General features: G+C 35.8%; 1 protein-coding gene across 1 annotated transcript in view; it reads right to left on the reverse strand.

The window, feature by feature from the left end:
• Positions 1–6,507: 6,507 nt before the first annotated feature.
• The window catches only part of foxn2b (forkhead box N2b), a 37,079-nt gene continuing 16,749 nt past the window's right edge, over positions 6,508–26,837 (reverse strand). Inside the window, exons 2-6 of the mRNA XM_056469592.1 lie at positions 24,503–25,080; positions 13,573–13,697; positions 11,750–11,805; positions 11,363–11,431; positions 6,508–8,611 (exon numbers count right to left, since the gene is read on the reverse strand). Coding sequence (XP_056325567.1) covers positions 8,262–8,611; positions 11,363–11,431; positions 11,750–11,805; positions 13,573–13,697; positions 24,503–25,080 — 1,178 coding nt within the window. The 3' untranslated portion in view covers positions 6,508–8,261. The remainder of the gene's footprint in view (positions 8,612–11,362; positions 11,432–11,749; positions 11,806–13,572; positions 13,698–24,502; positions 25,081–26,837) is intronic.

Consider the following 26,837-nt stretch of genomic DNA (forward strand, 5'->3'; position numbering starts at 1 on the left):
ATCTAAAACATTATTACCTTCCAGAACTGTCCTTTGAGCCCCCAAAGAGTGGTCTTACCTCCAAAACCCAGTCAAGGTTTTGCAAGTCATTTATTATAATAAATACATCAAAATTCTGCCATTTTATTTTCAGTTTAAAGTAAATGTGTTCTGTTTGAATATGTATTTAACTGTACTTTTTTTCTGTGATGCAAAGCTGAACTTTCTTCATTGTCACATTATTAAGATTTTTCTAAATTACAGAGTATGCAAACGTAATATGAACTGTATTTTACTGTAGGACAGTTATGCAGTATGTTACTGTATTTTAATTTTATTTTAAAGCATTGTGAAAATTACTGTTTATTTTACAGTAAAGAAATACAATAGTATGAATACACATATTGCAAGATAAATATCAGTATTCTTGCTGATTTACAGTAAATTACTGGCCAACTGCTGCCTGTAACTGTAGATTCTACAGGAAATAGTTAACAGTGTGCTCTTCATGTCCTGATTGATTAATTAACTTTTATTACTATTTTGATCAAGTTAATGTGCCCTTGGTGTTTTCTTTTTTCATTAAACCTTGTGTTGTGCTTGCCCTTTTGTTGTCAACGATTTTTGCACATTAACTAGTCTAAAAAGATAGCATAATTCATGGATTTTTGCAAATTATTATTTTAGACCAGAAAGTGAATATTGTCCATCCAACTTATTGTATATATTTTTATTTTCAATTCTCTGTGTCTTTATTCAAACTCCCCTCCTCCTCTTGCTTCTCCTCCTCATCATCGTTCTGCTTTTCTTGCTGTTACTTTTCTTTGTTCTCTTTCTCTTCTTATTCTCCTCCTTTGTCTTTTCCCTCTCTTCCTCCTCATTCTCTGTCCCTTCCTCCTTCCTCTCCTCCTCATTCTTCTCCTCCTTCTCTTTATTTTCTTTCATTCTCTCCTCTTTCATCTTCACCTCCTCCTCATTCTTATCCTCCTTCTCTTCATTTTCTTTCATTCTCTCCTCTTTCATCTTCACCTCTTCCTCATTCCTATCCTCCTTTTCTTCGTTTTCTTTCAACCTCTCCTCTTTAATCTTCATCTCCTCATTCTTCACCTCTTTCGTCTGATTTCTCCTTCTCCTCCTCTTCTTGATCTTTTCCTCATCTATGTTCTTCTCATCATTCATTCTCATCTCCTCCTCCTCCTCCTCCTCTTTTTTGACATACTCTACACTGAGTGTCATGTCATCCGTCTCGTCTACCTGATAAACAAAATCAAACTAAGTCAATTCACATGTTATGATGTCATATAATTCCTCTCAAAAATCCTGAAACAGATATTAGTGACATATTGACATATTAGTGAAAGCATCAGGAGAACATGGATTAAAACTGATGGTCATACTTATTCCTACTTACCTTTAGGTCGTCCTTCAGACAGCTCACTTCATGAACGATGACAAGAGCAACCTCCAGACTCTGATCAGGCTTGGATTGGCACAGAATATCATCTGTTAATAGAGAAATAATTGCAGTTAGTCAATTTTACACTCAAGGCGATGTTAAACTTTGGGTTAAGGGAAATTAATACAAATTACTAATACAAATTATATATATATATATATATATATATATATATATATATATATATATATATATATATATATATATATATATATATATATACATACAAATTATTTATAACATTAAAAACATATTTAGCAACAAACAAATATGATGATTTACCATCACAGCCTTCAGAGTCAGAGAGCTGCTCCTCAGTCTGACCAAAGCAGGACATCCCAAGGAGTTTAGTTGCAGCTTTGAAGAAATTTGCCATCTTACTCTTTTTTGTTTTCACTTCCTCCTCCTCCTCCTCATCATCTATTAAGAGAAACAAATGCAGTTTACACATTTTACATTTAAATTAAAATACAATATGTAGAACATCCACATTACCGTAGTTTCACAACAAATAAAACCAAAAGAAAAACACAAATGGTTATCATACTGTAGCTAAGCCTTTGTTACCACAAATTCACGATGGTTTCGCAACGCTTACCATAGTTTAACCATGCTGTCAGTAACAAAAATTTGGTTACACAATTGGTCAATGAACCAAAAAACTTTGAAATGTTCTTTTTATTTATCTAAAACTTTTTTAATGTTTGTTTAGCAAATTGTAATATGTTTGTAATATTCTATAGATATAAACTATGCCATATATTCATCCATCATCCAAAATGTAATTAAAAAGTGTTTTGGGCCTGATGTCAGGAACTTCAGCCTCAATTAAGGCTGGTTTAAGGTCTGTCGATTATGAGTCTGCCTGCCAATACTTTACGGTAAGGGCCCTCAATAATCAATTATCAATGAAACTCCGGAATACTCATATCACTATATAAATATGACTTACAATCATTGCCTCTGTCAGGCGTTTGCTTGAACTGCGTCTCTTTCTGACTCCGGAAGATCTTGATTTTCCTGGCAGCTTTTAGAAAAGAGGGAAGTTTAAAGCGCCGCTGTTTCTTTGGCTTCTCCATCACAGTCAAATGCTTCATACTCAATCCGTCTTCCATAACTCAACAACGTGTTCACTTTAACAAAATCAGAGATCGTTCTTGCTAACCAACTGCAAACCAACAAAGTTAATTTCGTCTGTGCTGCAGGTTCACCGGTGTGACAGGTTTATGTAGAGAGATTCTAAACGTTCTACGCGTCACGAGATTCTACATGTTCTAAAGTTTCCTTCGCTTGTGTTTACTTTTAAATAAAAAGAAGTGACTGAGGATAAATGCATATTCCATAAAAAACAGATATCGTTAGCGCTAAAAATCAGTTTTAAATGCAATTTTACGTAAAATTTATTAAATGACATATAGACATGTGAAGACAAAATTTGAAGCCCTCCAACGAAATTTTAATTCTTTTGTAAGTATTTACCAACAGAGCAAGGACATTTTTCAGAGTATTTTCTATTTATATTTTTTCTTCTGGAAAAAAAAATCGTATTTATTTATTGAGTTAATACTGACAGCGATTAGTAATTTGGACTTTATTGAGGAATAATTAGTTTGATCATTCCATTACATTTTTTTCCAAAATACAATTTTTGAACTTATTGGGTGCTTTATCGGGAGATAGCTTTATTTATTTATTGTTACTTCATGTATTAACTAACATTAACAAACAATGAAGGATACATTTATTGCATGGAGGACGAAACCTGCAAAAACATTAAATACGCAAATACATAAATAAGTGATTAGTAAATAAACCCATAATTCCTGCATGAATAATAAATAAATAAATAAATATGCGAATAAATAAATGTATATAAAAATCCAGCATAAAATAAATAAATAAATAATATGCGGTAGGGTTAGTGGTTGTTAGGGTTGTTAGTGTTGGCTGTTGGGTTATGGTAGGTTAGGGTCCCTCACATGGTTTGCAGCTTGATGTGCATCAGTGATGCTGAGAGCTACGCCACTGGTATTTCACAGCTACCAGTAGGGTCACCCACAGTGGACAGGTCTCAGCTGAGATGCCCGACCAAGACAAACCAACTGACTCTGGACAGCAGAAGATTGGCCTGAAGCTACAGACCGAAGATGTCACCTGAATGACCGGAAGAAGCATAAAATTACTGCCTATGTAGAGTTACAGATGGACCAATTACAGCTACTGTTAGCTCTTTTATATATATATATATATATATATATATATATATATATATATATATATATATATATATATATATATATATATATATATATATATATATATAAACACACACACAAATAATTCTTGCAGACATTAAGAATGAAATATTTGGTAATTGGTAATTAATTGGTACTAAAAAAAACACTTTTTAATGTCTTGAAATAGGATAGTCTACTTTCACTTAAACACATGAAGAAATTAATAGATTATTTCATCGAACATGTAATACTTGCGGCCCTGGGGAAAAATAAAAATAGGTAACCACTTAAAAGTTATTATTGGTTATCCTGAATTAAATGAATGTAAATTATTGAGAAAATTCCTTGTTAAATGTTATACAACTGACTCAGAAATGACCACAAAAGAAGATTTCAATTCATTGAATATTATCATTGTAATTACTGTAAATGTGAAAAGAACTAAGCAAGTAAACATCATCAAAAGTAATCTGCAATAAAAAGAAATTCATGTGGATTTAAATGGCACAAAAGCGTGTAAATGAAGACAAAATTATTTTCTCTGTGTGTGTGTGTGTGTGTGTGTGTGAATTACCCCTTTATTTCTAAATGTATTACACTTTTTTTTTTGCATTTTAATATGAAAACATGATTTTTAAATGAAAATAATCCTCAAAATAAGAATCTAAATCTTCCAGTAGGTGGTAGTAATGTCTAATAAATGAGACGATTGGTTCAAACAACTTAGTCATTAAACAAATAAGTAAAGTGCTGTCTGGACTGATTAAAACATGGATTCATTCAGAAAGTACACACACACACACACACACACACACACACACAAGATATTTTGTGGCTTTTACGGTAATGTTTTGCACAATTCTCTCTTTTTTTAATTTTTAAATACAAAAAAAATGGACCTAATTTACAACATGTGCATTCTCCAATCTCTGACAGGTCATGAGCATGAGATCTAAGTTCAGAGTTTTAATTTAAGAAGTATTATTGACCTAGATATTACTACTACTATATTACTACTACTATTAGTCAAGAAATAACACACAGTTCTGTTCAAACTGCTTAGAAAAGCAGATTTTGCATCATAAATGACCTTTAAAATAGTCTGTAAACAAAAATTGCTTTTAAAATTAGAAGAAAGCTTTCAAGTAAAACGTATGCTTTTACAATAAATCGGAATTATTTAAACGTAGCACTAAGGTTATTTATCAAAAAAACTTCAGGTCAAGAAACGGGTTTAGGTTTCTGCTATTATTAACAGTCTGTGGCTGTAACTGACCACTAGATGGTGGTATCATCAAACAAAAGCGTCAGTGCTAGTGCTAGGGCCTTTAAATAACACTGTGCATCCGGAAACTATTCATAGCACTTCACTTTTTTTCACATTTTTGTATGTTACAGCCTTATTCTAAAATGGATTAAATTCATTTAATTCCACAAAATTCTACACACAATATCCCATAATGACAATCTGAAAAAGATTTTTTGAAATTGTTGCAAATTTATTAAAAATAAAAAGTCTGAAAAATCTGCATGTACAAGTATTCGCAGCCTTTGCCGTAAAGCTCTAAAGTAAGCTCAGGTACATTCTGTTTCCACTGATCATTCTTGAGATGTTTCAGCAGCTTAACTGGAGTTCACCTGTGGTAAATTCAGTTGATTGGGCATGATTTGAAAAGGCATACACCTGTCTATATAAGGTTCCAGGGTTGACAGTGCATGTCAAAGCACAAGCCAAGCATGAAGACAAAGGAATTGTCTGTAGACGTCCTCTGAAGGACTCTTAGACCATAAGAAACAAAATTCTCTGGTCTGATGAGACTAAAACTGAACTCTTTGGAGTGAATGCCCGGCGTTACGTTTGTAAAAAACCAGGCACCGCTCATGACCAGGCCAATACCATCCCTACAGTGAAAAATGGTGGTGGCAGCATCATGCTGTAGGGATGTTTTTCAGCAGCAGGAACTGGAAGACTAGTCAGAATAGAGGGAAAGATAAATGCAGCAATGTACAGAGACATCCTGAATGAAAACCTGCTTCAGAGTGCTCTTGACCTCAGACTGGGGTGACGGTTCATCTTCCAGCAGGACAATAACCCAAAGCACACTGCTAAAATATCAAATGAGTGGCTTCACAACAACTTGTGAATGTCCTAGAGTGGCAAAGCCAGAGCCCAGACCCAAATCCTATTGAACATCTCTGGGGAGATCTGAAAATGGCTGTACACCGTCACTTCCCATCCAACCTGATAGAGCTTGAGAGATACTGCAAAGAGGAATTGGGCAGAAATTCCTAAAGACAGACTTGAGGCTCTAATTTCTGCTAAAGGTGCATCAAAGAAGTATTGCGCAAAGGCTGTGAACACTTATGTACATGTGATTTTTCAGGTTTTTTATTTTTAATAAATTTGCAACAATTTCAAAAAATCTTTTTCACATTGTCATTATGGGGTATTGTGTGTAGAATTTGGAGGAAATCAATTAATTAAATCCATTTTGGAATAAGACTAACATAAAAAAATGTGGGAAACGTAAAGCGCTATGAATGCTTTCTGGATACACTGGATCCTGTAGTCAGATATTATTGTTTAATTTTACATCCTAATGCTGCGACATTAAACTGTGAGAGGGTTAGTCAAGAAGCTAAACCATAATAAACAGAAATAATAATGAAAGTTTAGCACCAAAACCCAAGTGAATGCAAATACATCAGAATAAGAAATAACTTTTACTATAATAAACCAATGTCAATTATTGTAAAGGCTTTAACGACTGTCTTTCTTGTCTTTTCTAACTTTAACTAGTCTGTAGAGTCAGTGAACGACAAACACTAAATCAGTAAAAGAAAAAAAACTCTTTTATTCCTTAATACCATATATAATGCAACATTTGCATATCTTTGGCAAAAATAAACTTTATAAACCTTTTATTAACAGAGGTTAGCTTACAAAATCAAAAATCAGGTTCAGACTGCCACTTTCATAGCAGACGAACATGACAAAACTGATGGGGAAGTGGCAACTCAGTTAGTGGACCATATCTCAATAATAATAATAGTAATAATAATAATAATAGGCAGCCGTTTTCAAAATTGGCCTTGAATTCTAAAACTACTGCTCGGTTCCCCTCCCTGCATTAATACTTGCATTCTGTATTAGCACTATGTACAGCCGGGAGGAGAAGGATTGGCAGCGATGATTAAAGTGACAGCGAAAGAGCTTCACGAGGATAGGCAGTTTTTTAAATAATCAACTCATTCAGGAAGTTCAGGTTTTGCCAGTGTAATGGGGCAAGTGGCAGTTATAGTTCACGATTTCACATGCGTGGGTATATAAAATCCTAATGTAGTCTCAAACAAACACTTAAAAACCCAATCAGGAACAAACTGAAGGTCACACACAGCCAGGCAAAGTTTTGTGAGCAGCAGCTTTGGCGAAAAAACTAAAGAAAAATTAAACATGAGAGTTCTTAGGAGCACACTTTACGTCCATTTGGCTCTCCCATCGATTATTTCTCCCATAGTCAGCACCATCTGTGAGCCGCAGTGATGGGAGAACGTCTCTCTTCTGTTTGCAGGCGCGTTTATAGTGCAATTCACATTGTTTCTGGTTTCCTCACGACTCTCTGGAGGCCTCAAAAGCAGCAGTGGGAAAGGTGATGTCTCATGGAGCTCCCCCTGCTGGACAATTTCTCACGTTTTCCACCAAAACAAAAGCCTGATTTGGGTGGAGATGACTCTTGAGTTGATTTGAATCTTATAGTGAAGCTAAAAAGGTTCTAGTTTTGTCATTGGCCGCTTCAAAAGCAAGAAGTACACGCATTAATCAAGTCCAAAACCTGATTATTCAGATTGCTGGCGTCTGGGAAACACTGAGGCGGAGGTGCATGCAAGCTGATTCCTTCGAGCTGTTCTCCAGTCATAATGATCAGGATCGGGGGGCGGGACACACAAATGATCCAATCAGGATGCACGAGAAGAGTCATGTGGCTTTGACATCATAACTGCGGCAGCGAAAGGCTCCCAGGGGCATGCCGTCACAACACATGAGATATAAACCAGCAGTACAAAAATAAAAGAACTACAGGTATTTAGGTGGACTAATTATTGCATTTCTTCTTTGTATCATGTTTATAGTATGATCCAAAAATCAATGGCACTTTCAAATTGATGTTTTCTTAAGCTTTTTTGTTTTCTTCTAAGGTGAAGAAGCGTGGGAACTCGTAAAATCCATGCGTTTTTTTTTTTTCTTCATATAAATAAGTTTTGTGTTGATTTAGAGGTGGAAGCATGCAAATCTTTTCTCTTTTTTTAACCAGTGTCTTTTTTTGCAATGATTAACATCTTCAAACCCTCTTCGTATGAACTCAAAATGACGTGGGCTGTTTGTTTTCTGTACATAAAACATGTCAGTATGGCTTTTCTCTCCTGTGTTTGTATTGCCATGTTTTGATGAGTGTGCCGGGATGTAATCCCGGTTAAAAAGACGAAAAGAAAACACCCCAAAAACTAGAAATGAAAAGTAAGATACACCAAACCAGAAGAGAGAGATAGAGAGGTTGGGCAGGCCACAGCATGAAGTTACAGAACTGGGTTCATTTCCTACTGAGTTTCCTGCTCTTGCGTCTCGAGGCGACTAAACTGGTGCGAATACCGGCTAGGTGTAAGAGCGATCCGGCCGCCTCCTTGAGCTCCTCGTCCACATCGGGACGTGAATCTCTTCGGTTGCGCTTCCCTAAAAGCTGACCCTGCAGTGGACTCTGCCATCGTCTCTCCTGATCGTGGTGCAACCCCAGACTGAAGTTGAGCGGCTGTGAAAGAGGCATCTGGCGAGGACAGGGAGGGGCAGGGGTACTGCTGTAGTTGTGATCCTGCTTCGGATCCCGACTCACAACCACCAAGTCCCTTCTGGAGAGATCGATGGGTCCTTCTTGTTCTTCTGGGTCTGAAAAATATGGAGTGGTAAATTATGAGCAAAGATGATTTTATAAAGAACTTTGTGAACAAATAAATACAAAACCAAATTACTAAAACTTTTAAATTAAATTGTGAGCAGGAAATACAAAAATAAGAAACAATAAGTAATAAAAAAAAATCAATATAATATAATATAACATAATATAATATATCCAAAAAACTACAGTTTAACTAATTTGTTGCATATTTTATATTCATACCCATTTATTTTATATGCAGTTATGGTCACACTGTATTTTCAGATACAATTCTAGCTATTAATAAATCCTTATTTAACACTTTTAGCACTTATTAACACGTTCCCTGCCATTTTTTTTCCTGTTTTTGTATTTAAAGGTGCAGTAGGTGATCGTATTCAGAAACATTTTTTGTTGTGTTGGTTGAAAGTCTTCACATTCCAGTTGTACTGATTAAAGTAAATGTTCTAAATGTATTTATATGTATTTTTATACTCTGGGTAAGTCGTAAGAATAAAAAAATGTTCATCCAATTAAAAACTGTCAGGCAAATAATTCCCATAATTCTTATAAGTAGCCCAAACTGTCTGTCAACAAATGTGGATTTGTTTTGGACCTCTGTTCACGCAGATCTGCCGCTTACGCATGCACACGCAACTCATCACTGAGGTAAAAACAAACGCTGAATCAAAACTTTTTAAAATGCTGAATCAATATGAATCAAACGCTGAATCAAAACTTTTTAAAATGCTGAATCAATATGAATCAAACGCTGAATCAAAACTTTTTAAAATGCTGAATCAATATGAATCAAACGCTGAATCAAAACTTCTTAAAATCCTGAATCAATATGAATCAAACGCTGAATCAAACTTTTTAAAATGCTGAATCAATATGAATCAAACGCTGAATCAAAACTTTTTAAAATCTTGAATCAATATTGAAGTTAGTTTTGCATGCTGCAGGAAGGAAGACACCATGGCTAAAGTATTTCTTTTAGACAGGTAACGTTATGTTTTAAAACTATTTCAGTCACGCAAAGCTGATGTAGATTCTGTTGTTTTAAGAATGGGTTATATGCACAGAAGTGTTGTTCAGCAACTGAAATCTTCCGGTGAAAGATTGATGTGACTATTTTCAGTTTCACGAGGTACCTTTAACAGCATCGATAATGTAGATTTTTATTTAGTTTAACAACAACACAGAAGTAAATAGCGCTATTCCACCTAGCCTGCTTTACTGAGCTGAAGATGGTTTTATATTCACATTGGTTCATTTTTGAACAATGACAACTGGTGACGCGCTCCCTATATTGTTTACCGTGCTACTCTGAATATTCGGTCTCAAATAGCATGCAAGTATAGCTTAGTAATGAGTGTAATTCCTGCAAGCCGCCGGCCAAGCACTAAGCATACAGTAGTCGCTTTAGGACAAAGCGTGTGAGAGTGAGACAGGCGATCCTTGCATGCATTAAATATTGCACATCATGATGAGTTTTGCTTGCTACACAACTGAAAACGTGCTAGATATAATACAGTTTTTCATTCGGAATAGTAGTATTATAAAGCACTATAAAGCTTTCTAAATGGGAATGATGATCAAGTGGATTGTCCACTGTCATCTTTAAGGTGTGCGCATTCGTGTTTTACGAGGCGTGGCTTTTGACGGCAGGGGAGGGCCTGTGTTTCACAGATATTATGCTAACCGGTTAGCATTTTGGCAGATCACCTACTGCACCTTTAAGTGGGTATAAAACATGATAACATTAAGACAAAAAAAGGCTTCTTTTTTTTTTTTTTTGAAAACGGAGGGTTGTTTCTTTATTTTGATATATAATATGTTCATATATTCCTAGCCAAAATTATTCTGAGGGCTGTCAAATTTAGGTGAAAATCATCAAAAAAATGCTGCCAGCGGCTGGTCAATAAAAAAATAAATAAACACAGGCAGGGAAACAGTTAAGAGTTATACAGTTAAGGTAGTAGTTTGGTGTAGGTATTGGTTATGATTGGGAATGTAGAATAGGATTATGCAGTATATAAACTTTATAAGAACAAATGAAGTTAAAATCTTAATAATAGGCAGGTGACTTCCGGTTATGGCGAGGTGCTGAGAGGACAAAACTTTTTAGCTCTGCTGCTAATTTGCGATCAATCCTACAATACCAACCAGAATTGTATCTAAAGTCAAGCAACACAAATATAAAAGTATAGGGAAAGAAAAATGTCACGCAAAGGTACCAGAAAAGACAAGAATAATAGGCAGGTAAGAAGCCACTATTTAATAGTGAGAATTAGTACTTAACTAGAGTGTTACTGTGGTTATTTTAACTGAAATATATGTATTGCAATGAAAATTAAAGTATACAATTTTTATAATAATATTTTTGTGGATAATTGAAATGCATTTCATTTCTAATTTAATTTGAATATTTCATCTGCCATTTTTAATTCTCTTTTCTCCTCAAATATTTTATTCGAACATAATTTAATGACTGATCCAAACCAAGATATAATAAAATGTTTATATTCCTGCAGATGAACAGCTGATTCTGTGGCAAAGCTAAATCGTCAGTCATTCCTCCAATCTTCAGTGTCACACATGTTCCTTCACACACATGATTGCTGAGACTATGCAAACAGGTAAATAGATGCATGTCTTGATGAAAATAAACCTGATGTAAAGCATGACTACAAAAAAAATGAGACAAACAAAAAGCGAGGAGAAAAAGATGTATATGATGATGTATGGTGGTCTCTTACATGAGTCAATGTTCTGCTCAGAGGCAGACTTTAACAGCATCATGGCAGTGGCAGCATCAAAATCACATTCTGCAAAGAGAAAGAAATGTGTGATGCACACAAGTATTGACTGTGTGGTGTGTGTGTGTGTTTAAATGAATGAGTCACTTCCACCCAGGAGCAAAACAGTCCCTCGCTCTAATTTCAAAGTACCAGTGCCTTGGTAACCAAACACAGGAAAGAGATGTGCAGTTTCGACTGTACCAAATACAGGGTGAGTGGAACACAAAGAGCTGAGATGAGTGATAGACCTCAATGTATAATGACATGTCTGAAAATGGTGTGTGTGACAGATGTGACTAGATCATGGACTTTCTGTACAGAGCTGTGATGAAGAAGTCTACTAACCTTTTAGGGCACAGCCCTGCTCTGATGTGAAGAGGTGATGAGGAGGAGATGAGGCACTACACGGCAGAGAGAAAAAGTCAAAAATATTACAACACTTGTTAAGTCTTATGTTATAGTAATACAACAGAACATTAGAATTATAGACAGAATGACAGACATAACATAAGATGTAGAGATGAATTAGAGCGATCAAAAAGAATGTTTGAACATTAAGACAAACTGATTAAGCCCTCAATAGACAGAATGTTAGACAGATCCTTAGATAAAACATTGAAACTACAGAGTGATTGAATATTAAAACAATAGACAGAACAACACAGAAAAAATAGAAATGATAGGCAGGAAGATAGAGTAAGAGAAAAACGGAATGTTAGTGGACTGATAGACAGCAATATAATGGCAGAACAATAGAAGGAAATAACAGAATGATGGGATTAACAAAAGAGAGATGGATGTAGTTAAATGAAATAAAGAACTACAGAATGATACCCAATGACAGAATAATAGATATAGAAGGAATAGAAATGAATAGAAGGCAATTAAATTATAGACAATGATAAAACAATAGAAATATATTCAATAATAAATTGAACGATAGAAGGACAGAAACAGAAACATAGAACAACAGACAGAATGATAAATAGAACATTAGAAGGACAGAAAAACAAAACAATAGTTAGCATAATAGACAGAACAATGTATATAACAGATGAATTGATAGAATTATTGAACAGATGGATATAATGGAAAAACTGATGGAAAGAATGGTAGAATAGATAGATTGAACAGACGGATAGAGCAATAGAATGGATGGATAGAAGGGATGGATGGATTACAAATGATAAAACGGATGGATGGAACAGTAGAACAGATGATAGAATGATAGTAGGAATGGAAAGGGTGATAGAACGGATAGATAGTACAGATGGAACAAGTGATAGAACGGATGGATAGAGCGATAAAATTGACGGACAGAACATATGGATGAAATGACAGTACAAATGATAAAACGGATGGATAGAACAGTGGAACAGATGGATAGAATGATAGTAGGGATAGAAAGAGCCATAAAACGGATTGATAGAGCAATACAATGCAATGGATAGAGCAATAGAATGGATGAACAGAACACATGGATGGAACAATAGTATAAATGATAGAAAAGATGGATAGAACTAGAACGGATGGTTAGAAAAACAGAATGGATGGATGGATGGATGGACAGAACAGTAGAATGGATGAAACGATAGAACGAATGGACAGACAGACAGACAGACAGACTGGATAAAACAGATGGATAGAACAGTAGAATAGAAGGATGGAATGATAGAACAAATGGACAGACAGACAGACAGACAGATTGACAGATAGATAGACAGACAGACAGACAGACAGACAGACAGACAGACAGACAGACAGATAGACAGATAGATAGATAGATAGATAGATAGATAGATAGATAGATAGATAGATAGATAGATAGATAGACCAGTAGAATGGGGATGATTGGAATGACAGAACAAATGGATGGACAGATAGACAGATAGATGGACGGACGGATGGATCACAAAAACTTTAGAAATATAGTATAATAAAACAAACAATAGAAGAAATGACAGAACAGAACAATAAAAAGCTAGAACGATAGAATGATTGATAGATAGAACGATAGACAAACCGACAAGGATAAAATAAAGACAAATAGAATGACAGACAACAATAAAATGATAGACGATGATAAAACAACAGAAATATAGAACAACAGAGAGAGAGGCATGAGCCTAGATGAACTGCATGTTGTACACTGAGGCCAGTGTTGATACCTAGGAGGGGAGGCAGGCGGGGTGCAGAAGGCATGAGCATTGGGGAAGTGCTGCTTCTTCAGGGCCTGCATCAGCATGGGTCGAAACTCAGGATGAACGCACCACAGAGAGCCTTTCCCATTGGTCTAGAAAGAACAGAGAGGGGAGGAGTCACGCATGTATTATCAGCATGATGGTGTGAGAGCAAGACTCAGGTTAAAAGACAACAGGACCATCTGTCCTTCTGATCTGACACCGTACATTCAAAAATCACATCACACAAAATGATCCTAATGAAATAGGAAACAATAGCGAGCACAAGGAGAGCGTGTGTGTAATGTTGGCTCCTCCTGTGTTTGCATTAGCATGTGTGAATAAAGGACTCGTCGTCAGTCTTTGTGTGAGGTGTGGTCCTGCAGGGGGAACATGACCTTGACTCACTTCACTAGCCGTGTTCATAAACAGGAAAGAGGAAACATCGCCATGGCAACAGACACCAGGCTGAGACATATGAAACCCACAGATTCACACACAATGTCACACGCTGATGAAACATACAGTCCGCACCGCTCTATTATGGCTTGCCATCACACACACACCCAAAAAACATGACTTCTGGCAGTACCTAACAAAGTCCACAGAAGGAGGTTGAGTGTTTTTACACTTGGCTCCATCACGGTCCTAATTAATATTTACACTGCCAGTCAAATAGTTTGGGATCAGGATTTTTACTTGTTACAAAGTACAAACAAGGCTATTTTTATTTGATTTTAAAAATACAGGGTTTCTGCAGGTTTCACCAAGTTAAATGTAAGACTTCATGACATTTTAAGACCATTATGAATGAAATTTTAGACTTCTACTAGATTTTTGCAGCCGATACCAAGTACCGATTTCTTGTCGTGGTGATCAGCTAATACAGAGTACTGATTCTGATGCTTCAAGCTTTATATAACTTTGCCATTGCATAAATCATTTTCCCTCTAAGTATGATACCTAAGTGGAGATCTCTCCTTACCTAAGAGAATAAATGAAAGATGTTGCATTTAATCTCTTAAAGGGCACCTATGGTGAGAAATCTACTTTTCAAGCTGTTTGGACAGACATATGTGTAGGTATAGTGTTTAGACCATCATATTGGGATTATATAAACACACCCAGTCATTTTTTCAATTTAACAACATAAAAACGGTGGACCAATTGAATCGGTTTTGAGACCGAGACTTGATGTAGGAGTGTGGTCCCCCCGCCCACCTAATTGATTGACAGCTGCGTATTAACATGTCTCCTTAGTAATGCGTATTATCATATCAACAAGACAGGACGTGCGCAAAGCAACCGGTAATAAAAGGTCTGTTCATTTTGCTAGGATCATCAATCATCATCAAATGTGATCAAGAGTGAGTTTTACAAGTTTGACACATTTTTAAAACAGTGCATGTGTGTAATGAATTACAGCGATTTATTTCAGATTTACTTCATCACCACAGCCATGTGTCAGAACAACTATAAAAGAAGACGCTTCAATCCTGGTTTGTGGACATTAAATCAGGTTTATTCAATAAAATTTGGGAAAAAATTTACATTTTATTTAACATAACAGATATCCATACAGGATATTTACTTGTATCCTGTCACATTTCCTTGCAGAAAGAGTGCAAAGCTAAATGCGGGCACTGTCTGGGTGTGTGCATGAACTTTGTAATGATATTGTGTGTGACTCATCGTTGCAACTCCTCAACAAATGCATCAAATACTCATTGGTAAAGTTCTTACTGTAATACTTCTCACAAACGTTACGTGAGATCTGCTTCCTTCATGTCTGTCTGTTGTCTGACGCAGGCGAGGGAGGAGATTAAGGCACGCTGACAGGCATGTGGAAATGGTGGGCGTGAAAAACTAGCCTTAAAGGCACAGTTCACAAAAACAGCTACCTGATGCTCAGAGCTATAATATAGAAACTTCTGAAAGGTCTAATAAATAATCTGATGGGTGTTTTGAGCTGAAACTTTACAGACACATTCTGGAGACACAAAAGACTTGTATTAAATCTGGAAAAAGGGGTAACCTTGGTGCCCTTTAAAGAGCCCCTATTATGGGTTTTTGAAAGTGACCTTCCATGCAGTGTAACACGGCTCTAAGTGAAGTGAAATATCCAGCTAAGGCTTAAATTTGAAAGTGCACCGTGTTTAAAACAATTGATTCATCTATAAAAGAGTCGACTCATAGTAGTTTGAATGAATATTCACAGTAACGAGTCTTTAGCCGAGCCGGCATGACGTCGATACAGAACTCAAGCCCCACCAATTTGCTGCATGCCTAAAATTTAGCTTTTGAGATTCAAGACATTTTAAGACCCCGCGGATACCCTGAAATAATAATAAAAAAGTAAAATTGCGAAATACTACTTTTAAAGGCTTTTGATGCAATGAAAATTCAAAACAACATTCATTTGAAATCAAATCTTTTTTTCACAATACGAATGTATTCACTTTCACACTTGAAAATCATGTCCTTGATTTCCAGTGGTACATTAGAATGATACTGTATCAAAGCTCATTCAAAAATATGAGCTCAAATTTACCACACTGACGATGATAATAATGATAATAATAATAATAGGATGCTTATTGAGCACAGTTCATCATATTGGAAGAATTTCTGAACTAAACTGTAATGATTTTTTACAGGTTTTAATGCATTTTTATTTAATAAAAGCAGCTTGAATAAGCTTCTTTTAAACAGATTTAAGGGCCGATCACACAAAACGTGCTTTTTGCGTCAAGGGCATAGACTGTAAAATATATGGACGGAGCATCCGTGACGTCACCCATAGGTTTCTGAACACTGCAAAAGAAGCCACAAGTAGGCGCGGCCAACCGTCGCCATTTTGTTCGCGCGTCATCGCACCCACGGCGGGATACCAAACTAGGGCAAAGAGGCGGAGAGTGGGCGGAGCTACAGATGCCTGCTGGCACTTTGCTTAGACCTGGCAGACAGACTTCTTTGGGAGAAATGCTTGATACTTTATTACCTGCGGCTCGTTTGTGTTCTGACCACATGTGCTTGGCTGTACATTATATCAATAAAGTGTTTAGTCTTTTAAAAACACTGTAGTAATACAGTGAGCCACTAAACATTGTTCTTATGACGTTTTTCTACAGGAGGAAAACGCGAATTACTTCCAAACACTTCAAATCTAGTGTGTGTTAGTAAATGCAAGACTGTTGATGAACTCCAGCATAACACTGTATGATAACGCTTCAGATGACTGTTCTAGAGCCTACAACTAACCAATCTGTCACATTCTGGAGTGCTTTACGGGTCTAAAGAAATATATTAATGATAAATGATCTTAAATAAAACAAATACATTTATAGAGATGGTATACTAGTATATAACTTTACTCACATGGGAAACAGAGGCCACGTGAATGGTTTGTGAGCACAATTAAGTGCACACAGCATCCCATATCATCTGATAATTGTAAGAAATAAGTCCAAAAGGCAGCTGACTGTGTAAAGCCACATAAAACAACACAAAAATACGATGAATATGCCGAGATCAGTGGCTAATCTGCCGGATTCAGCTGAGGTGAAGTGACGGCGACCAGCGAGACCTAGCTGTCACTCAAGTGGCCACGCCCTTAATTATGCAAACTTAATATAACCTAATATAAAGGAAATGGATGAGTTATAAAAAAATTCACCCCCCTCACAGTTGTCATGGAGGGTAATAATAGCTATATGAACCAAAATCGTTCTTTGTACCAGGCTGTAAACACCTTTTTTTCTGTTGTAAAGTTGGCCATTCTAACAGTGGGCTCAATTGCCACTTGCTCTATTATGGAGCCAGGACTAGCGGAATTTTGATGAATTGCAGTTTCAGTTACTTCTGTATTGGCTTCCCGAGAGAGAGCGGGAGGTTGCCGCTTGGTCAAGGGGTGCCTTTTTGAATGATTTACTAACTGCCCAAGCGTTTTGTGTGCTGCTTATGCTCCCTGTGTGCCTCGCGTTTTAACCGCCTGCTGTGCCTCACGTTTTTGCTGTTACGTGCTGTCCGCTCGCAGTTGAAAAAAAGTCAACTATGAGCAAAAAAAGCCTGTTACGTCAGTCGCGTCTTTTTCATTCTCCAATCAAATGAAAGCAGAGGCGGGTTTTTCGCTGAGGTAAATGCGCATTTACCTCAAGTGAACGGCCCATAACGTGCTTTTTTACTTTCCAAAACGTAAGACACACTGCCTTTTTTGATGACAAGAGTTGACATAAGTGCGGTTCACTTTTTTGTGGCAAACATAAACAAGGATTTGTGCATTTTGGATTATTTACTTATGTTTATACTATTTCACGTACATTATGTTTGTTTCTTTGTATGTGTGTTTGTGTGTGTTATAGGATCATTTAACTTTTTTTATCAAGGTATTTTTTCTTAAACGAGCACTTGGAAAACTACCTCACAGGAATCCATGTTTACCTTGTTTTTCACAAAACTGCATAAACCTCAAAAGCCCAAATGGGTTGTGTAAAATCTAAAGGAATATAACATGTCAACTGTGCATATATATAAATATATATATATATATATATATATATTTAAATACTGTCTATATACATTTTATATACTATAAAATGTAACAGTTTCTCTAATTAAAAAATGTAATCATTACCTGCATGATTGTATCATCCCAGAACTGCACGTTTTTGCAACATAGACAACGTCTTTTTTAACAAAGTGACATCTGATAATTAATTTAAAGGAACACCACTTTTTGGAAACAGACTAATTTTACAACTCCCCTAGAGTTAAACAGCTGAGTTTTGCCATTTATGAATCCATTCAGTCGATCTCTGGGTCTGGCGGGAGCACTTTTAGCTTAGCATACATTATTGAAATGGATTAGACCATTAGCGCTTAATTCAATTAAAAGGGTTTCAACATGTTTCTTCTTTAAAGCTGGACTTGTAGTAACATCTTGTACAAAGACTGAAATTTATTTTTATAAATTAATTAGGAAAATTAAAAGTTGCTATAGGCTAATATGGTTAGGAACTAGCTGGTCGCCAGCTAGGTACCTAGTTAACTGCACTGCATAGTGTCATTATCACCATGGTATGGCAGTAAAGTTCCTTGATTATTATGCTAGAACAGGCATGGGCAAACTCGATCCTCGAGGGCTGGTGTCCCTGCAGACTTTTGCTCCAACACTAATCAAACACACCTGAACACCCTAATTAGTGTCTTCAAGATCATTAGAAAGCTACAAGCAGGTGTGTTTGATTAGGGTTGGTGCAAAACTATGCAGGGACACCGGCCCTCCAGGATCGAGTTTGCCCATCCCTGTGCTAGAATAAGAGTATACTTCCTAGCTATATCAGCAAAAAATAGCAATTTTTCATTTCCAACTGGTCTTAGTACACACTGTAACTAGAAAAAAAGTCAAGCTTTAAATAAGAAAATTATCTGAACTAATTTTTAAATTGAGAGAGTCTAATTTGATTCAATGATTTATGCTAAGCTAATCTAAAAGTGCTTTCGCCAGACTCTGAGTTCTGCTAAATGGATTCAAAAATGGTTGAACTCAACAGTTTAACTCTGACAGGTTTAGAATGAGCCCATTTGCAAAAAAGTGGAATGTTTTTTTAATTTACTGTAATGAATCTAATCATGTTTTCTTTCTGTAAGGCTGCACAGAAATTATATGCCTTGTGAAAAGGGCTATACAGATAAATGTGAATTGAATCTAGGGTTCATGTAGAAGAAATGAAAACATCTGCCTCACTGGTTTTCAAAAAGCCCCAAACCAATATCCCTTTTGACAAGCCTGTTAGCAGACTGCAGTCAGCGCTGCACTACTTTATACACTGACCCAGTTAGTGAAACGACTGGCTATGCTGCAGTGTGCCGTCAACCGGTCTTGAAAAAGAGATTTTATGCTAATTTATTATAAGGCTCTCTAGAATACTTGATTCTGATTGGTCAGTCTCAGAATGCTGAGGTCAAATGTTTATATTTGAGCGTTGTCACTGGCAACCGTTTTCACTGTGCTAGTTTCAGGTCTCCTGTAGCATTATGCTGTCATGCATAATAAAATTATTTTCACCTTCATTAATATTTTAGGTCCATTTAATTTGGGAGATACGGTGCAGCAGGAAGGTCATTCTTGCAAAATATAGCTCTTTATGATAGGGACAGGAATTATTTCATTATTATTTGCATTTACCCATTATAGGTACAAGTGAATTTAGGAATCACAGCATTATAAAGTACAGTGAAAATTCAGCAAAACAGAAATAAATATCCGCATTATTTATATACAATTTCATTTGATATTTAATACATTCTTGGGTCAGGTTATATATTTAGTTTTAATTTTAATTATTTGATGTGAGTTTTTCCTCATTGTATTCTTACTATTCAGTGTTTTCGATTTATTTAATTTACATTTTGTCTTTAATGTTTATACATTTATTATTTTAATATTTGTAAACTTATTTTCTATTAACAAAAATATAAAAAAACATCAAATCATAAAGTAAAAAAAAATAAATAAAAAAAACAGCTGATGAAAATGGCCTCCACAGTGTCCAGACCTTAATATTTTATGGGCTGTATGTGATCTGCTGGACAAAGAAACAATTATACAACAGCCTAAATCTAATAAACTACTCTTGGAAGTGCTGAAAGCTGAACGTAACCTAGTACATCATTTAAGAAAGCTTCAGAATACAGGCCTTTGCTTTGACTTTTTTTTTCCCCAAACTGTGTAATAGTGTAAAAGTACACACTGCGCTCATGCGTAGGTAGATTTTGGTCAAAAGGTCATGATCTGCACTCATTGAGTACAAGGTTATTATAGTTAACCAAAATGAAAGAAAAAAAAACTAAAACTAGAATTAAAAAAACATTTTTGTTAACTGAAATAAAAACGAGAGTTAAAAATAACTAACTAAAACTGTATTGTGAACAAACTGAAACTAACTAAAATTACAGCAAAAACATCCTTCGTTTTCGTCTTTATAAATGTATTAATACAGACAGTAAGCCTTTTAGAAGTAAATCTATTTACTCCGCGCTGCCAGGTGTTTGACCATACAGCACCTGTCTGTAATCCTGATGCCTATTGGCCAGATCAAGCCAGTGCTCCTCCAGTCAGGCCTCGTTGTTGCTCCCGCGACAAAAACAACGGCTGGACATGACAGCAGCACGATGACAGCTTAAAATAAGACCCGAGCAAAGAGTTAAAAGTATTAATTTAACACATTTGTGCCCAATAGTGAGTTTTATTTATGTATTAGTGATCGCGATCGCGAACGAATTGTTCTTTTTAACCAATCTTCTAAGTGAACCGGTTGAACTAATTCATTGATGTTAAGCACTCATCCACAAACAACTTACTTTTTAACATGCGTGATACCCCCCTCTGACTCGAAATAAACCAATATATACTGAGTTATTCAGTTATCAGAACAACACATAAGTGGTGAACCGATAATAATGCGCATGCGTGATTCAATGAACTGAACAAACAGTTCGTGACAGCCTGCTGTGATTGAACTAAACTTGAACAACGGCAGCGCTGGTAAACCGAGGGCTTAAATAAGGGGTTCTGGTAAAACGGAAGTTTATTTCTTAACAGAAAGTGAATCATGATTCAGTTGGGTTGCAAAACGTAATTGTAAGCAACTTTTCAGATCATGGTGATGTTTTTACTGACTGCATTTATGATTGCTAACTATATTTTTGAAATGTTGACTCCTAACATGGGAGGATTGTCACAAAAGATTCGGTTCGTGTTAAAGATCTGAACTTCCCATCACAACTGTAAATCTAACTTCAGAAGCAGCCTTGCACACATATTTTACTTAAGGCTGCTATCTTGTGGGCTGTTGTATTTGAATTTGAGCATAGGTAGATGCTAACGTTAGTGGTAGATGGTAACGTTAGTGTTCTTGTGTCAAAAAAAGTAGCCTATCTTTGGTTGAGTTTTATTATACAATATTTATTCTGATGATTTTGAATCTTGCACCTAACAAATATCCTAATTTACAAAAAAAAAAAAAAACAACAAACAAAAAACTAAAACTGATACTGAAACTAATAAAAACTAAACTAAAACTAAGCAATTTCATAATCTAAAAACTAAGAAATCTAACTGAATTCAAACAAAAAGTCAACTAATAAAACTAATGAAACCAAGTAAACTAAGTAAACAAATGAAAAATCTAAAACTATTATAACCTTGATTGATTTTTATTTCATATTCATCAGAAAATACAGTTGTGCACAAAAGTTTACATCCCCCTGGAAGTATTTGTTAAAATGTGAATAATTTTAACAAAATAAGAGAGATCATACAAAATGCATGTTATTTTTTATTTAGCACTGTGCTGAGTAACATATTGTACATAAAAGATCAAATCTGCAGAAAACTGAAGAATTTGCAGGAGATGGAGGATTTTTCTGAAGAGCAGCAGTCAGTTTAACTATTCAAAACAAGCAAGAGATTCATGAACAACCATCACAAAGCAGAAAAAGCACTCGTCGATCACCAGGAAACCACACACAGTATTGAAAACCAAAGGTATGTAAACTTTTGCAGGGGGTTATTTTAATAATAGTAGACAAAAATCTAGCTGATATATGTAAACATTGTTTATGTACAATATCTTAATCAGAACAGTACTAAATAAAAACAACATGTATTTTGTATGATCTTTCTGATTTTATTCAAACTATTCACATTAGAACTAATTCTTCAAGGCGTATGTAAACTTTCGAGCACAACTGTATAACCACAAATGTTTCGGCTCGACCCCTTCCTCAGTGTGTGAACTGATGACACAATGAGGGAAGTGTTGAGTTGAATGAGTTAAGTCAAATTATTCAAGAAGTGCAGTTCATGACCTTTTGAGTTATTCCAAAGTGTGTACCCATTTTTTGTTTGCATTAAAATAAACAAAAGAAATGGATATCCATACAGTACTGTACAAAAACTGTAGGGTTGTAACGATACTGGAATTTAGTACCAATCGATACTGAAATTTTAAAAACGTCCATTTCCAGATAACATTTGAGCACGTTCTTAAACATTGCTGATTTGCCACTGTGTTCACATGCTCAACAGAAATTACTGTGATTGGCAAAGAACTCACCGCAGTTTACGGAGTGTAAACTCATATACAGGGACACTGGAGTATTTTAAAGCCATGATTCATCAGCTGATCGCTCGTATGTCAGCTTATAGACAAGCCAGCTGATCAAGGTGACTGAAATGCACCAGTGTCCCTGTATTTGTGTTTACACTCAGTAAACAGCGGTGAGTTTGGTTAACTGATGACCTTCACGGCCAATCACAGTAATTTTTTGTTCAGCGTATGAACACAATGACAAATCAGTGCTGCTTAACACACTCGACAGCGTTCAAATGTTAGCAGGAAATGGACGGGTTTATAATTTTGATTCGTACCGAAAGTAGCTTAAGTATCTATTGGTACCGAATTACGGTATCGTGCAACCCTATCTTGAAGCCTAAGAAATAGCACATTGCCAGTACATTTGATTAAGCTAACAGCAGCAACACCAGCTTAAGATTAAACATCCAATATTAACTCATGCAATAATTAATAAAAAATATATAAAAAATAAGAAGGAGAAAAATATAAATAAACATCATAATAGTCTAATACAACTAAGACTCTTTATACAGTGCTCAGAATAGATGATTACACCCCTCACAAATGTCTCTTTTAAATTAATATTTTTTTTAAGATGCTTTATAATATTGTATATTTGTGCATATACATTGGATTAGTCAGCACTAAAGCCAAATCTGGAGCTTATCTAACAAAATAACTTTTAATAGCGGTCCAAAAATTAGTAGCCCAAATTTATATGTTAGGAAAAAATAAAAAATAAGAAAAATAAAAAAGGGGATTTTTTTTTTCTTTTTTAAATCAAGAGAAACAAAAAACTATATAAAAATTGTTGAAATCTGACATCACTATGTTGAGCCTACATCATGATCTTCCGCTCAGCAGCAACTTGTTCGCAATAAAAACACACTCAGGCCCTGTTTACACGAATAGTTTTAAAATGGCATTTTAGAACGAAAACAATCCACGTCTACACTATACTGCTGAAAACGCACATCATGTGACCACACACACACCCACCCACATATGAGCTCCAGGCAGTCAGCAGGCTTTGAGCACAAAACCCCAGAGTAGTGCACATCAGACAGTTTATCAAGGATTTATCAATGGATCGCGTCTGACTATAGTTGTTAAATGTGATATTTAATTAATCTTGTCTCCATCTAACGAGTCAGATAATGTGTCACAGCGTCAGTACCCTGCTTCAATCTTCCGCTTTCATGCTTGTACTTAGTAATTTTAGCGAAAACCTCTGATACTGTTGGTTGGTTGCTGTTGGTTTTACACCTTTTTTACCAACCAAGTTTGTCGACGCCATTATAACGACACAGATCACTCTGCCTATTCATGTCAGAGTCCTGCGGAAAAAGTGATTGCCAGGTGGTAATTTGTGTGTAACTTCTCTTTATTTATTTGTGGGTAAAACAAAGACCATGCAGGTCAGGCAGTTGAAATGGTAGGCTACAATTAATTCATTCATTATGATTTAATTATTCATAAATAATTAATTCACCGCCACCTACAACGTTAATGTCATTGTCCATCGCAATGTTTCACATTAGACATCGTACGATGCCAAATTAGTTGACGTCGCACAACCTCAAGTCCAACCATAGTCGGAAAAATCAAATGTGGGTTTTAATTACATAATGAGATCAATTATTTATAAGCATTTTAGAATAAGCTAAACCCTACACCTGATCAAATAACATCACTCACTTTTGAACGAATAATAAGTAATCAGTTTGTTTTTTGCATCACATGGTTAACACACATACACCACATGGAAAGTCTCTTACCTTTCCTATGCTTCTCTCTACTTTGCGGAAGCACTTGTTGAGGGACAGGTTGTGGCGCACTGAGTTCTTCCAGCCAGTAGGGGCACTGGAGAAATATGGAAAATGCTTGAGGATCCAGCCGTATATGTCCTTCACTGGGAGAGATTTGCTAGGTGACTGCTCTATGGCCATGTATATCAATAAGGAGAAAGAGAAAGGAGGCTTGGACTTGTAAGGATCTCTTTCACTTCCTGTCGAAACAGAGGAGGCTGATGAATTGGTGTTGCTATGTGGTGACCCGATGCCACCCTCAATGTCAAACAGTGGGCTGTTGATAGGTTGCGTCTCGGATCCTCCAAGAGTGAAGTTCTGTAGCAAGTTCTCATGAAGCCAGTTCAGGTTTGTGAGCTCATCATCTTCAGACTCGCCTGCCACAACACTCACAGTTCGACCGATCTGGTCCAAACTGGTGGCCATTGGACTGGAAGCACTCTCTGCTTCAGGGAGAGTCCCAGCTCCACAAGCTCCCTGCGCTCCAGGAGATTCGGCTTTCTTATCTGGAGACATGCCGATTATCGGACCCATTAAACCAGGAGGGTCTGTGGAAGAAAAGAGGATTGGTGAAAACTGGTTATCATAGTGGTCAATGGCCAATAAATTTTGGTGTATGAGTTAAAAAATAATAAATAAATGCAATTAAAGCTCTGGTCAGATCACATGATTCTGTCACAATTTCAGCACGATTTCCTTGACGAAGGGTGTCGTGGGGAGTCGTATACAACAAATGGACGCTGTGACACAAGATTCAATCGTTTCTTCTCGTGTAATGTGGCATAGTTCACGTCAACCGATATCATGTCTGCGACCCCTCACAACACCATCGCAGAAAGTCTAGCATGTTTAATTTTTCCCTGATCTTCACAACAATTTCCGTCACATGGTTGACACTGAGCAATAGGAGCACATCATTTATTTAATAATCTGCGGGTGCTGCCGATAATCCGTCCGTGAGGTAATCAAAACCAATTAAAAATCAATCAATCAAGATCAATTATTGCTTATGTAAACTTTAACTACTATCTCTAAAATCTTAAAGTGTTTTAAGCAATTTTATTTGACAGACTGGCACAAATATGTAGACCTCTTCATTCTCACAATGAGTTTCTGAGTTCTCTCAGCCTTCCAACAAAGTTCGTTTTTCTGAAGTAACCTGGAAAGTTCAGTGCTGCGAATACATTGTAAAAGGTCTTCCTTATGCAATTACTTGATTAAACTAATTAAATTGAAACTGACTTGCACAATGGATGATTTTGTAATTAAAAATAAAAACAGTTTAAATATAAGCTTATCTGAAACAGTGAATATTTCACTTTAATTTTATTTGGGCTAGATTTTATTTTATTTAATAAGCCAGTTAGTGCTTCGTTGCTGAAGCATATAGCGGACCGGTTTTGAAGCTGTACGTTTAGATTTAAAAGAAAATATCTTAATATTAAAAATGAAATATACATTTGTTCCTATCAATGTCATAACGAATGCCCTTAAATAATATAGCCTAGTTGTCAGCAAGCACAAATGTTTATTGAGATTGACATAAGATACAAAAAATGCTTGAAATTAATAAGATATATTGTTATAGCAACACTTGTGACTTTGGGAAATAACGCTCATTGTAGACATAACGAGATGACTGATTGTGAAGGAACATGTAGTCTGGCACATTTGTTACCCACGACGAGTCAAGATTTTATCAAGACAAAATTGCATAATCTGACATGGTGACTTTCATAACTGGCAATAAAACTGTGTGATTTGACCAGGGCTTAAGACTTACAATTAGGATTAATGCGCTTTTGGATAATGAAATAAACCAAATTTTAGAAATCATTATGCTTGGGCAATGTATTTATTTATTTTTTATTTTTTTATTTCATTTTACAACTGCTAGTTTGTTATCTCAGTCTTTAAATGCTATAGTTGATATTCCAATTACTTAAAAGTGATCAAATACAGTTCAAATCACTTATACTAATCAAATATCTAATAAAAGTTCTGAATAAAAGCAACGGAACGCAACAAAAGAAATTTTTTCCATAATAAAAGGAGTTTTTGTTCTAACCAACACCTCAAATTGATATATTTTAGCAATGGCTTCAATTGCTTGCAGCTGAACAACAGGATAAACTGAGTGCCGTTTACCTCAGGTACACCTCATGAGCTTTATTCAGTGTTAAATGCTAACAATGTGAGTTTAAATGCCATTTTACATTATTTTTATTGCCATACCACTGAAAACAGCAGCAGATAGTTTACTTCAGATCTTTAAGATAAAATGAACCGTCTGAAATTGAACTTT

The sequence above is a fragment of the Danio aesculapii genome, chromosome 12 (assembly GCF_903798145.1).
Source record: "Danio aesculapii chromosome 12, fDanAes4.1, whole genome shotgun sequence".
Lineage (NCBI taxonomy): Eukaryota > Metazoa > Chordata > Actinopteri > Cypriniformes > Danionidae > Danio > Danio aesculapii.